The 15,166-nt window shown below is 35.4% G+C and overlaps 1 protein-coding gene across 1 annotated transcript in view; it reads right to left on the bottom strand.

Moving 5' to 3' along the window:
• LOC117172902 (protein unc-79 homolog) overlaps positions 1-15,166 on the bottom strand; it is a 1,455,529-nt gene that overhangs the window by 1,329,815 nt on the left and 110,548 nt on the right. The window contains exon 3 of the mRNA XM_033361197.1: positions 3,236-3,355. Within this exon, the coding sequence (XP_033217088.1) occupies positions 3,236-3,355 (120 nt within the window). The remainder of the gene's footprint in view (positions 1-3,235; positions 3,356-15,166) is intronic.

The raw sequence follows: 15,166 nt of genomic DNA, 5'->3' as shown, positions 1-15,166 counted from the left end.
TGCATGGATCATCCCGATTAATAAGTCCAGATCGGTAGAGCCGGAATGATCCGACGTATTAGGCATACGTAAAACTGTGTAAAGTTGGTAAAAATCCGCGGTGCAGCGATCGCGACGTGTCGGGTGTGAGTGTAGGTGAAGACAGTGTTGACTGTTATTTCTAAGAATACATTAGAAATAATAGCCAAATCAGAGAAGACTGCATCCAAAAAGCAAAATTAATTAAACTATTTGGAGGCGTATTGGTTCGTAACACTTATTCTAACGATTATATTTTTACAAAAAAATTTACGACATAATCGTATCTTTTGCATGAAATGTAACAGTTAGTCATTGTCTAAAGTAGCAATTTTTTTATCATTATGTTATTATTTACACAATTAATTATTGTTTTTCTTTAAATTTTTCAAAATCGAGCCATTAATGTCGAATTTTTTCTCAAGTTCGCATCCTTTTGTACTAATTTTTTACTGCTTACAACCCTTTTATTATAGTGTATAAATGAATATCAAAAGGATGTAAACTATCTGTACTCAACTTGAAGGAAATTTTAAAATAAAAAACAATTATTTGTTTTAAAAATGTCATAAGGTTTTTAACAGATATAAGTTATCGAAAACAATTACTTTAGCGGAGAAAAATTGTTTTATACTACCCTAAGTTCAAAATCTCAATTTTGACATGATTTTTTCACCTTTCGTGGTATAAAATACTGTTAGATATTTGTGCGAGAGGTGATTTTTAGCAAATGTGACTTTTCTCACTCGCTTCGCTCGTGCAAAAACGTCTCGTTCACTAAATAATCACCTTTCAGACGCGTTTAGAAATGTACTATAATTAAATAGAAATTTGTTAGACATGAAAAGAAAAGCATCAAAGTTATAAAAGTATTTAAAAGTAAATAGCATGAGATGACAACTAGAGAAAAAAGTTGAAATCACTGACTTAATTTTTGAAATTTTGAAAATAAACAGCAATTAATTGTTTCGATAATCATAAAAGGTTTATTAAAAAAGGAAGACTCTAAAGAAGGAGAAATTATTAAATTTCGTCCAGAAAATACGATTATTTTTTACACTTTTTAGACGAAAATAATTGTTTGAATAAGTTACGTTTACTTAAACAAACAAAAATTGTTTATCAAATAATGAGGAGTATTTAAATTTTGTATAAGTATTTATTTGTATTAAAACAGACGACAGAAAATGCTGAAAAGTAACTATAATACGTACAACCGTCGTGGTTTTTGTTTGGTAATATTTAAGGAGTGGGGCGGCGAATACAAGAAAAATTTATTTATATTGTTTTATTCCGTAAACAATCCTTTTCAGTCTCTAAAAAATTTGGCAACTTTCGATCAAACACTAAAGTATCAATTATATTTTCCGAAAATCGATCATTTCCGCATGTTAAATATTGGGATTTTCAAGTTCCCAAGTTTAATATTAGAATTTAAAAAATTAAAAATTGCAGATTTTATTTCTCCAAAAGTGAAAACTGAAGGGGGGTCTTTTGCCTTCTAGTTTGAAAAAAGTTTTTTGAGGCACTCTAGTAAACATCGTTTACTAGAGTGCCTTAGCCTTAGTGTCTTAGTCTATCGGACTTAGTCTCTTTATCAATCCAAACACTCCCAGATTCTTTCGGTTTGGACACGAATATACGCCCTTTTCGCCATTGCAGCTGAAATCAATTTCTGTTTTCACGCCCCGGACAGATCTTCAAAAGACCCGACAAAACACACTTTCCCGGACTTGGTCTCTTTATCTATGTAAATACTGCCAGATCAGTCCCGGATAGGCCCAAAAATGCGCCCGGTTAAACCAGAATACACCCGAAAAGACGACCTTTTCGACATCACAGCAAATAAAATTCTGGTTTCATGTTCCTTATAGGTCTGGGGTGGACCCGATAAAACACATTTTATCGTACTTGGTCTATTTAGCGATGCAAACTCTCCCAGGTCGAACCCGAATAAACCCCGATAGACGATCATTTTGACTTCATAAGAGATAAAATGTTGGTTCCATTTCCCATATTGGTCTTAGAGGGACCCGATAAAACACACTTTATTGGACTTGGTCTCTTCATCAAAGCAAATGTTCCCAGATTGGTATCAGATTGACCCGGAGAGGCAATCTTCTTACTTCATAGGGAATCAAATTCCGGTTTCATGTCCCGTATAGATTTTGTATTGACCCGATAAAACATTTAATCAGATTTGGCCTTTTCATCGATGCAAATATTCCCAGGTTGGTCTAGGATAGATCCTGAAAGCCAATCTTTTTGACTTCACAGGGAATCAAATTCTGGTTCCATGTACCAGGTAGGTCCAGGATAAACCAGTTTAAGCGTGAATTGTGGAACTTTATAATTTAAAGGTGCAAATGCTACCGGCCAGATTCCGGAGACGCCCATATGGACGAACTTTTTGACTTTACAGGAAATCATTTTCTGCTTCCATGTTCCGTATAGGTCCCGGGTAAACTTATATAAACGCACACAGTAGGACTTGTTTCTATTTTCAACGGTAAACTCGCTGATAGGTCCCGAATAGATAAATTAATGTTCTTTTTCGTGTCCCAAATAGGTGCCGGATGAACCCGGGTAGATTTCGTTTGATATCAAATAAAATTAATTTCTGGCTCCGCATCTCGGATATATACTGCATAGACCCAGAAGATGGTCACTTTCGTCTTTACCTTGGGTAATTTTTTACCATAGTCCACCCGGAGATTATATAGTTTAACAGTTATTCTAGTTTTTATTTCAATAGGGGCTACTTAACCCTACGAATTTAATAAATACAATATAATACAAAATGCAACACAAACTAAACATTTTTCACATAGAATCCATTGCGTAAGTATAGTGATGCTTTCGTTATGTCAATGATTTATTTACTTATAAGCAATTGTAATGGGAGGTAGAAATTGATTAAAAGTATAATTCAGCCCCATAAGTGTTCCAGAAGAATTATAGTGTCAGAAGTGCTTAAGTTACAAAAGGGAAGATCGGTTTGATGTTTGTTCCATCATTTTCGACCTAAACAAGATTCAGATTTGTACAGTGCTTCGCATTATTGTAAGTTGAGTATCCCTTATAAAACTTTTGATCTTTGGTTTCATTGAAACACATGGAATATAGTTATAGAAACTTTTAAATTAGTCTAATATCAATAGTACCTTTAAATTGATGAAAAAATATTATAGTCATATTCAATTTCCTGTATACTCACATAAAAGTGTTTGTGAAAAATACTTGATTGTATTTGCCATTTCAAAACCAGAAGGAATGGGCTGCGTTCCATGCAAAAGCCGTTGGTAGTATTCGTGTAAACACGTTAACTTCAGGGTATCTAGATAACATAAGTTCAGTCTTTTAAATTATCTATCAGTTGATAAAAAAGGGAATGAAGCTCAAGCATAATGCAATTGATATATTTTTTAGCAAAGTTGCCATATTAGCAGTGTTTTTGCGAGTTCGAGTCCTGATTCCCAAAAGAGAAATTAAACGCAAATGCCAAAAATTGTACTTGCCGCACACGCTAAAGTTAAAATTTATATAATTCTTGAACACATGCACAAAATGTTTACATTTTTGGCATGTATAAAATGAAGAAAAGGACCGATTCCGAAACCGTGTTAAAAAGCAGTTATAGAAATACTTTTCTTGCTACTTGCTTCCGCTTTTTAAACAAGAGCGGGTTTTTCTACTGCTGCACTTGCTCATTTGAGCAAGATTATGTTCTTTCGTTTCTGAACTTGCACATTTTGATTGAAAATTACATATTCAGCAGCGCCGGCATCCATTGTAGAAACATACTATCACAGCTGGGTTTTTGGCAGACTTATTGTGAGTAATGAATTGTGATAGTGTTCATCCAAAGTGATGAGTTACAATAAATCACTGATAAGGTTCCTGACATTTTTAAAATTTTATAATTTCCTTCATCTTGCCAACGGCTGTTCTTCTGGTCGTTTGCGGCTTATCGTCACCTCGCCTACAACTCCCCGAAGATTCACCTCTGGCTCGTATAGCAAACTTTACACTTCTAAAGCTTTCTTACTTTCTGCACATTTAGCCAAATTTATTATATTTTTCTAATATTTAAAAAGTTAAGAAGATAAACCTTTAAGAAAATTATTTTTTAACTAATTAAAAGTTGTTATTAATTTAGAAAAAAGCCAACAATGAGTTATTGGCAAGACATTTTTGATTGATCTGCAGCATATTTATGCATATTTAAAAATTGGCTTTTAATGAGAATTTTGTCCACAAAAAGTGCTTTTGGCCCGGAAAAAAAACTTAGTTTCAGCTTCCCGATAACCAATACTCATCATTCTTCGTTAGTGATTTTAAGGAACCAATGAAATACATAATGTTAAGGATAACAAAACTGAATGTAAATTTTATCAATGTAATAATGAAGATGGTAGGTCTTTCGGTTTTATGGTTCTTTTATTTAACGTCTTGTACAAAATTACGTTTCGCCCACTTTTCGTAGGGCCTCATAAGGTATTATGGAGTTCCAAATCTAAGATATTTAGAGTTCAACTACCGATTATTATTTACGATAAAAATTAAGAATTAAAAGTTGAAAACACATTTAAAAAAATTAAAGATAGTCTTACCGTAGAATAAAAAACAGCTGTTGCTGCGCATGTGCCGATGTTTTAGTAAATTTCAAACTGTCCTGGCTCTTTTAATTTTCTTCACTTTCACCCATGGCATGGCAGTTTCTTATTTAAAAACTTATTTTGGTGGACCAACACATGATGAACATACCATTGTCATGGGTGTAGTGAGAGACTTGACAAGTTTGCAAATTATTAAGGCTGTTTACAATGACTGTCTATATACCTGGTTTTTATTTAATACAAACGGCGAGGTTAGTTAAAAGCTCTTGCGGACAGATTCGTGTGATGTGACGTTGCAGATTTGTATCAATCAACATTGGTTTGTGGCTTTAATTATGTTTCTGTAAGCATAACTTCAATTTTGTATGTCTGTTCTTTTGTTAACTGTATTGATCGTTTTTTTATGTGGGACATTTCTTTAAATATTCCTTTTTCATAATTTTTTTCAGTGCTTAATATTTTAATGTTGTCAAAGTTAAAATGGGGGTTCAGAGTGTGTGAATGTTCAACAAGGGCAGTTTTTCAATTTTCTTCCTGGCATTAATTAGCATAGATATTACGTGTAACACTATTGTTACCTGGTTTACATTTTAATTTTTTTATTCGGTAATTGACAAATTTGTTTACAACATACTTTGGAAATTCATTTTCAATTAAAGTTTTTTCGATTAAATTGAGATACTGTCTAACGTGTTTTTCTTCGGAAAACAAAATCGCTCTATCTACCAGACTATTAATGACACTAATTTTATATTTAAGTTTCGCATATAAATTAAAATTCATATGCCTTCCGGACAAAATTTCTTTTCTGTACCAATTATTTTCTAATCTCCCATAGATTCTTCTGATTGTGAAATCGAGGAAGTTGATACTATCAATAAGTTCCCTTTCTATCTCAAAATTCAATCTAGGATTGTATTTATTGAATCTTCGTTATAGGTTTTCTATTTTGTCCTCAGGTGCACAAACTAGAATACCGTCTACATAACGCTAAAGGAATTTTATGTGATAGGGGAGATTGGTAAGAAAATAAAAGAAACAAAAACATCCAAGACAGTTTAAAATTTATTATAACATTAGCACATGCGCAGAAATAGTTGTTTTTTATTCTACGGCAAGATTATTTATAATTTTAAAATATTTGTTTTCAATTTTAAATTTTTACCGTAACTAATCATAAGAATTTTGATTGCAAATATCTCAGATTTTGAAATTCTATGAAACCTGCTGAGGCTCTACGAATAGTGGGCGAAACGTAGTTTTGTATAAAACGTTAAATAAAAGGATCATAAACCCGAAAAACCTAACATCTTTACATTAGCACAATCTTGGTCGAAAACTGATACATCTATTTAAATTTATCAATGTAAACCTTACAGAAAAAAACTTTTCATGAGCAATTTAAAAAAGTTGTTCATACAAATATTAATTACTTGGAGGATTTGTATAAAATTTGGGTATTCAAAGATGAGCGATAAACAATCAACCTGGGAGATAGTCGCAATTTTATAGCTAACAATGGACCTGACCTAACCTAACCGAACTGGAAATATTTTAACGCCGAATGTAAACAGTCACGGACGTGTGAGCCATTTACAATAGATTTTACTGCGTGATAAAAAAAAGTTGAAAATTGTTTTTCTAATACAGTGACAAGGGTAAACTGAATATTCATAAAAAAGAAGGATTATTTCCAAAAAACAGAATTTTTACAATTTTTTCTGAAACTCAACGTTTTTCTTAACAATTAGCCATACAAAAAGAGTAAAATATTACTTTTTTAATATTACACCCATAAGTCTATTTTATAAGATCTCAAAGTACACTATTATTGAAAAGATTGCTTTCATGAGTTTTTTAAGCTAATTCTAATTGTTTGTGGTTTTTTTTAAGCCAACTGTCTCTAATACATAAAACACTACTGTATACTGATAATTAGATTTCTTTACGTACAAAATAATTATTTTCATTATAAGAACCCGAAAAAGAACTAATTGTAATAAAATACCGGGGGTTCAAGCTGCCAAATTAATTCGATTAATTTGTTTCATTTTGTGACACCTTTACTTCCATCTTATTAATTAAAGATTTCCTTTTTCGGCTGCTTTGCTAACGTTAAATGTACAATGATAAACAGGGTTTTCATATTAAATAACTAGTTCACTGAAATTAGAATCTACTTTGAATTTATTTAAATTAAAAGAAAACGAAAGAGGAAGTAGGTGCTCGAATTTCAAAAGAAATTAAAGAAAATAAAAAATATTACGCATTTGACTTACCCTAACTTATGTCTACCGCCACACTTTATTTGCTAGGGAGAAGGATAGAGTGGGCAAGGATACAGCAGTTATTCTTTTTCTTATAGAACTGAAATTATTGGACACACCTGTCCCTATATAGTCGCATTTCGTAGGGAACTGCGTTGGATCCGTATGTTCGTCTTCATGTCATTTAAATTCGTTTTCTTCCTTCCGTTGCCTAAAGATCAGAAAATCTGTTTGTATTTCTGATTGTTATTTTTTCTGGGAGGGTCAGTTTAATTTGTCAATTCTACCAGAATAAGAACTCAGCGATACCGAATGACTTTTATTTATTATCACCGGCGATTAATTAACTCCTGAACACAAACGTCCACCTCATCATGCGGGTTCAAAAGAACTGACGAAAATCGGACTCTCGTCCACTCAACGAAATGATTAGATAGTGAAAACCGTAAGTTGATTCTCTTTGCCAATTTTTTTGGACGCTGGGGCGCCATCCGCTTAGTTGGCTGAGGTAGCCACTTTTAATGGACATGGAGGTGTTGGCTGTGCTCACTAACTGAGTTAGTCTGGTGAATCAGAGAGATGGCTGTCTAATCGGAATACCTGGGTCAGAGCAACTGCTTAAAATGTTACTGCGCCGTTGTATTGTTTGATTTTGAATTCTGACACCAACAACGCGACTGTAACCGGTCAAGGAGTCCAACGTGCTTAATTGACGTCCGCGCAATAGATTAAGGAGACACTTTTGTGACCACTGTCGAACTAGTATGCTATTGAACATTTTATTTGGACATTTTTTTCTGCTGGTGTAAGCGTACGAGTCGCGTAACCATACCATAATCATGCCATACCAGTGAATTAAATTATCATGCTCCCACCTTCCAGTGCACTTTGAATCTTGTTTTTCTAGTCCCCTACACGTGACCCATCATCTTACTCGCACTATCCATCCTTTTTTTCACCTGCAGATAACTTCCACCTCCCGCTTTAAAGAAGAATCCCAAATAGCACAATTTCTGTACCATTTTCACAATTTTCCCTTTTATCTTCTATCCAAACTTTAGTCCATTCTTTTTTTCCTGAAACATACTATCTTTGTTTCTGTCGCATTCACTATCAGGTCTTTCTCTCTTACATACTCTTCGAATCCTTTCATTAGCAAGTTCTTCCCATTTTGATTCTCTGCCACAAGCGCCACATCGTCGACATACGATAACGAGTATATCTGATTATTTCCTAATACTGTGACCTCTTTTTCTTTCTTTTCCATTTTCTCATCTAGATCTGCTAACAATATGCTAAATAAAAATAGGCCCTTGTCTGAGATACCTTCATGTTCAGAACTCCTCTGTTTTCTGTCCCCCTTGACTTTGTCTCCGTAAAAGCGTCTTATACCCTATCAATCAACTCTTCGTCCAGCGTCCTTTCTTCCGTTGCCTTCCACAAAACTTTCCTATTCACCGAATTGAAAACTGCCTTAAAATCTAAGAAGAAAGCGACCAGTTTTCATTTATCCTGTGCCAGGTTCCTATGGACTAGATACTTTAGAAAGAAAATATTATTCACTGTCCTCATCCCCTTCCTACATCCTGTTTGGTTATGTGGAATACTTTCTTTCTCTTTTACCTGTTCTTATAATCTCTTCCTGAAATCCTCCGAGTGTATTTTATACGTTACGGTCATAAGAAGGATTCCTTTATAACCTTGCACTTTTCTACCCCCTCCTTTCTTGAATAAAGGCAAACCAAAACTATTCTCTACTCAATCGGCATTCCTTCCCCGCTCAATACTTTTTTACATAATTGCCATATATCTCCTCTTACCCTTCTTCCGCCATATGTCAACGCTATATTCTGCTTCTGTCCACTCCTTCCTCTATTAATCAAATTCTGTTCTATTCCTTGCTTTATTGCATCTTCTCTTTACCTTCTCCGTGTACCTAGCTTCATCTTACTGTCGTTTTACACCAAGTTATTTTCGTATTCCCTTCTTATTTTATTATACTGCTTTCTTTCCCGTCTCCTGCCCCTTGTTTCTTCCTCACATGATCGAATTACTTCTAGAATCTTCTCTACCTGCCCCTTCACCTTATACAATATCTTATTTAAGCCTCTTCGTCTTCAATCACCACATTTTCTTCTTCCATTCCGTCTGCATATTCTGTTAGATTATCCTCTTCCCATTTCTCCATCTTTGATTTTCCCCTGTTGCCCCACCTTCTTTCTTCCCTCTCTTCTTTAATTCCTGCACTTCAACGTTGCAATGGCCGGGTAGCTTTTTTTACCTTTCCGTACTTCCATTCTTCCTAACAGTCTCCTTATCCTTTTCTCGCTCAGTATGTGATCTATTACTGTTTCAATTTTTCCTGCAAACGCAATCTCGCCTTCTTAATACGCTTCCGAGTTCCCATCACAAATTAACCATTCTGTTTCACCCAGAATTTCCAACAGAGTCCTGGCCTCCTAGAGTTTGTGCTTCGATTTTCTTCTAAAAGCCTTCATCTCTATCCCATATTGCTTACCCCAGTTCCCTCATACAAGCATTCAGATAAACTCCTATCAACAGCAATTTGTAATCCTTTTTCGCCACCTATTTCCTGTTAATATCCCAATCTTCTTCTTTAATCCTTCTGTAAATGCAAAGTATCATCACCTTTCTTCTTCCTATCTTTACCATTCTCCTCATTACGCCATCTGTTTCTTAAACTTCATTTCTATTCTCTCTTTTCCAACCAATCAATTCCTCAATCCTGTCACCGTTTCCCCTTTCTTTTTTCAATTTACCTTCTCTTTCTTTACGCCTAGCATCCCTTAGGTAACTTCCTCTTTACTTTTATCTAATCCTTCTCATCTACACAAGTTTCACTCAACATCGCTACATCGCATTTCTTAGCCTGTTCTCAGAATCCTTCATCTTTATTCATTAACCCATATACGTTCTAAAACACTACTCCCACTTCTTTTTATCTTCCTTTCTCCCTTCGGTGCAATTGCAAAATAGGGGCGTCGCCTGTTTTTTGGCTGGAAAACCAGTTCTTTCGGCAACAAACTTTTATAATCTTTAATTGAACAATAAATGAAGGGATTTGACCAGGCAGAAGTGTAAAATTATGCTACTTTTTTACTGCGACGTCTTAAATATGAGTATGCTACGATATCGGAATGATCATAAATTTGATTAAAACCCTACCCTTTTCCATCGTGTCGTGGGGGCGGGAAGGCACCTCTATGACTAGTAAAAAAATAATGTGGGTCACACCACTACCAATTTCCAACTCCTCGTTAAATATGATCATTACGATATATAGTGACATATCCATATTTGAGACATCATAGTAACAAAAGTAACAATAATCTATAATTCTTGATGCATCAAATCGCTTCATTTATCGTTGAAATTAAAGATTCTAATAGTTTGTTGCGAAACAAAATTTTTTTCCATCCAAAACAGAGGTGATAGGTGACGCTTCTATTCTGCAATCTAACCGCCCCTTCTTTCACCTTTAAGCCTCCTCCCTGCTTTGGTACAGGTAGGCACTTACTGAGGGGAGCGAAGTTCCCATTCCTCTTCACGGACTACGGATCTATCCTCTTCTATTATGCCCTCTGAAGCAATATCCAAAGCTACTTTTTCTCACCCTTCTTAGTTCAGTGATATCTAAAATTGTATTGGAAATAGATTTGTATGTTTTCTTTTCCGCACCACCCTGGCCAAAACAATTGCGTAACCACCGATCTATTTCAGACTTCGAGTCTTTGTAATCCCTGATTAGGCCCAACTCCTTTATTTTTCTTATCCAGAACTGACTGTAATGAAAACAACAACCAAGTATAGTGACGTTAGGCCATGTGGATCGCATCGCGTTATGTATCGCTAATTTAAAATCTATAACGAAATTTTTTGGTTCTAAAACTAAGCCCCTGTCAGTTCACATTTTTCAGAGAGCAGCAAAACATTGTTGATAAGTGGGAGTTTTTTTATTTTTCAACTAACAGTAAACGAGTGAAACATAATTTTTATTAAAAAAGCTGTGCAATGTGAAAAGTTGAGTGGAAAATTTAGTACAATAATCAAAAGTACCATTAATGTACACATACCTCGAAATAGTTAATAATTCTACATTTTTCTCAGCTGTAAAAATTACAAAATTTTCCGTCTCAGGTTTTTAAACAGAACTAGTGAGAAATAGATTGATGCACTAGAGTGTTTCACTAATGAAAAGGGCGGCGGAGAGAGGGGTGGGGGAGAGAAGAACTGGACAGTGGTGGACTTATTGAAGTATTCAGTGCAGTGAAAGGGGACCTTCGCTCCCCTCAGCTGGTGGCTGCCTGTGAAGGTCGGGAGTGAAAAGTCAATCTCCTATCAAAACATACCCATTTATACACATCCTCTCCTTTGCTATGTATACCGTGTTTCCTTTCACTCTTTTACTTCATGCTCTCTGTTTCATCATCCACTTTCTTTTTATTTCATTCCACGTCAAATCCTCGTCTATCCTTGTTTCACTTCTCCTTAAAAATGTCTTCTTTCTCAAAATGTCAACTTTTTCATCCTGACTTCTCACTTTCAGTATATACATATGCGATTTACCTTTATTATGTCTTCTCACTCCATTCACCCCTTACACGTGCACTTTTCCCTCAATTCGTCCCATCAGCTTTTCCACTACTTCTATTTCTCATTTACTATCCACTTTTATTTCTCTTATTATTATATTTCTACGCCTTTTCACCTTCTCTCATAATTGCATTTTCCTTTCTATCTCTCACAATTTTTATTTCATTGGCACATTTTTCAGGCTGACATTCTCATTGACTTCATTTACTTTCTCCTTCTGTCTCTCTTCTTCTCTTACCACTTCACCTCCTTTCTTTATATCCTCATACTGGCATTCCAGTTTTCGAACTCTATCTTTCAACTTCTACATATCATATTTTCCCTCTTTCTCATTTGTGATGGCAAATGTGATTTTATATGTCAACTACTGATTCATAATTAAAATTAAGTCCGTCCAGCAGACGGAGTCAATGAATGAGTTTGTATAACTTTCAAACAAAATTTTTACATTTTAATTGACGACCAGGTGTACTTACTTTCATGAAAAGTGGTTGTTCTGATAAGGACTGTCGAGTACAGTCGAAATGTTGAAACTTCTTATGTACTAAGAGTGTCTCAGGCATAATTTTAAATAAAATTTGACCAGTTATCAACAGTAAATTGTTTCAATTATTATCTTTAAATTGATATCCTCCAACTGCTTCCAAACCTTATATTTTTCTTGCCACCACACTAGATCTCATTCTTTTCACTTCTCTTTAAATGTCCTCACCTCCTCCCACACCACATCTTCCTCTTTATGTATACCATTCAGACCTCGGTTCGTTTCCTCTCTAGCCCCTTTAATACGATTTTCCACACTCTCTAGATAAACTTTTCCTCTTGCCTTATTCCTCTCCAATGGAGACTTTTTTAGTTTTTATGCAACTTCTCATCCCCTGCTATCCCTCTTTCCCTTTTCTTTCCTCGATCTTTTACGTTCTTGTATCTTATCACCCTCATCGCATTAATTCATTAGAACTGACCTTGCCTCTATTTATCAAAACTTTGCCTTGAACCTAAGTCACCAGATATGGATTTATTGAGCATTTCCAATTTGACAGCTTACCTCGAGTCCTCCTATCAGATAGTCCACTTTTCTGCTGTCCCCACCCCACCATCCTTGGCGTAGTAAACTGAACCGAATCATCATCGGTACAATCTCCGTCATCATCCTCACCCCTCTCTATTTCGCTAAATACTTGAGCATTTCACAAAAGCTAAATTTCTATTTATTAAAGGTGCAAATAAGAATACTTATGATTCCTAAACTAGTCAAGTTGTTGACAGGCGTAAAAAAGTTGCTATGAGTTAAGAATTATCGTTTAATTATCTAGCTACTGTACATTGATCTTTTAATTATCTTAGAAAATTTATATATAACAATTTTGTTTTAAATTTCTCTTTATAGTTTTCACGCGAATTATAAGGTATCTTGTGAGAGTTAAATAACATTGGTCCTTCTAGAGTCGGTTCCTTACCGTCGTATATCCTGTGGGAGCTCGTTAGTCTAATTAGTGTGAATCGAAAAAATGAAATCAAAACTATGTGTGAAAATGGACTTGAACTACTGATAAGACAAAACTATTTATAGTAAAGGAAATGAAGAGAACTTTAAAAAAGTCTTTATTGATTACTAAGCTCATGGGTGGTAAAAGTGAAGTTCAAAAAGATGCTGTGAAAAGTTATGGGTTTGATGCGACAACTGAAAATGCTAAAGCAACAGGACAAGATACTGATCAAAGCAATTGGTGGCCGGAGAGGAGAAAACCCTGCAAAAATCCGGTGGTGGGTTAAAGGCGCAGAAATATTCTAGACCTTTGACGGCAAAATCAGAAAATACTACTGCAGCTTCCTTCAATACATCCGCTCACTTGTTCCAAACCTTAAAATGGGGTAGTGCGATTTTCAAGCCGTCGAGTGCCAACGCGCGAGAGAGAAAACGTATCGTAATTGAACTCCATGAAGCTGAAGACACGTTAAAACTGGAAGAAACAGAGGCTGAGCGAACAAAACTAGCAATTTCCTCACATCCATGCAACGAAACACGACGTTATTGAAAGAATACCTTGAGGTAGATTCGTGAGAATTGGTTCAATCGTTACTATTGAGAACTAAGTCTACAAAATAATGCATATTTCGGAAAGCCGATTCGGTAAGTCTGAACACGTGATTGAGGCGTTGCGTCGATATGCAGTATATCGATAGATAAACGTTTATTTTTCGGGTTGACAAAATTGACTTACTTATACTTCCATTTTCTTTAAGGAATTGTCTTATAACTAACTCTTAAAAACCAACATCCATTCACGCCTCAACTCTAAGAGCGCTTGCTCTTATAGCATTGCCTTCCTTGCTTTGCCTCGCCTCGCCTCGCCCCGCACGCATGACTCTACTTTCTCGCTTTGCCTCGCATTTCCCGCTTCTGTCTCCGAGGCTAATGCCTCAAACTTGTCTATTATTTGCAATAATTACAATTTTCTTACACATACTTCCTCTCCTATTTCCAATATTTTATTCTCCATTCCTCTTCTTCCTTCTTTATCTTCTTCTCCATTTTACCTAACACCCTCTTCTCCCATGCTACTGTCATTTTGTCTCACATCAGATCCTCGCTGCAAGCTCCTGACTTACGCCCTCTCTTTTCTCAAACGAATATTGCGATCTCTCCCTTGGCATAATCTAGACCCTAATTCTCTATCAAATACGTTCTGCAGAACGCAGATGTTGTCACAAGTGGTTCTATCCGCCCTAAAGCCCGCCTGCTTCTCCGGCAATAATCCTTTCCCGCGACACCCTAGCACAACCTATGTGCCAACACCACTGAATATACTTTGTACTTAGCGGCGACGCTTCATGCTTTATCGTGCCCAACCCTGCTGCCATTGACCTTCTCAACTTCCCTATTAGTCCAGTCAAATTAGACTTTTTTCATAGAAAATGTATCAAGTTTTTATATCTTACATACATGGTTCCGTATGGTATCAGATTCAAATAATAAAAGAGTTTACCTCTACCAGGTGCATGTACATACCCTTAAATCTAACAATCAACCCCCGAAAATTGACTTTTAGCTATTATTTCGAAAAGGGTGCATCGAACGACAAAAATAGTTTAGCACAAAAAAATGTTACATACGATTCTTAACAGGAAAGGTTATATGCAGTTTTGTCGTTTGTGTCTCAATTCCCATGTACTCTACCCTTTGAGTGGAGGGTGAGCTTCAGCTCGAAGCCCGCACGCTCCATTTTTTTGCACATATCTCGAAATAGGGTGGTTTTTTCGGTCATAATGCATAGGACTAAATTTTTTCTGCAAACAATTCTCTATACATGTTGCTCATTGATTTGTTCTTATTTATACAATTAAAAATTATATAAAGATTATTCCGAAAATACACAGTGACCCATTTTAATCTATAAGAAAATTAGGGTTAAATATCTGAGAAACGACCAGATGCTCTTTTTCGTGAATTGCCTTGGTTTTTCAGGGTAAACAAATCTTGAAGATGCTTCACAAACGTCAATGAAATGTTAAGGTGTACAATGTACATCACCTTGACCATCATGAACTTCAGGTCAATTTTCAAGGTCACTTGAAGGTCAAGACCATTTTTCTTAGATTGGACTCTGTGACCGGATGACTTTTTTTGTACACTCTTTTTGTCTG

Source organism: Belonocnema kinseyi, chromosome 5 (assembly GCF_010883055.1).
Source record: "Belonocnema kinseyi isolate 2016_QV_RU_SX_M_011 chromosome 5, B_treatae_v1, whole genome shotgun sequence".
Lineage (NCBI taxonomy): Eukaryota > Metazoa > Arthropoda > Insecta > Hymenoptera > Cynipidae > Belonocnema > Belonocnema kinseyi.
The sequence above is the reverse complement of the archived record's forward strand: the minus strand, read 5'-3'. Positions and strand labels throughout refer to the sequence as shown.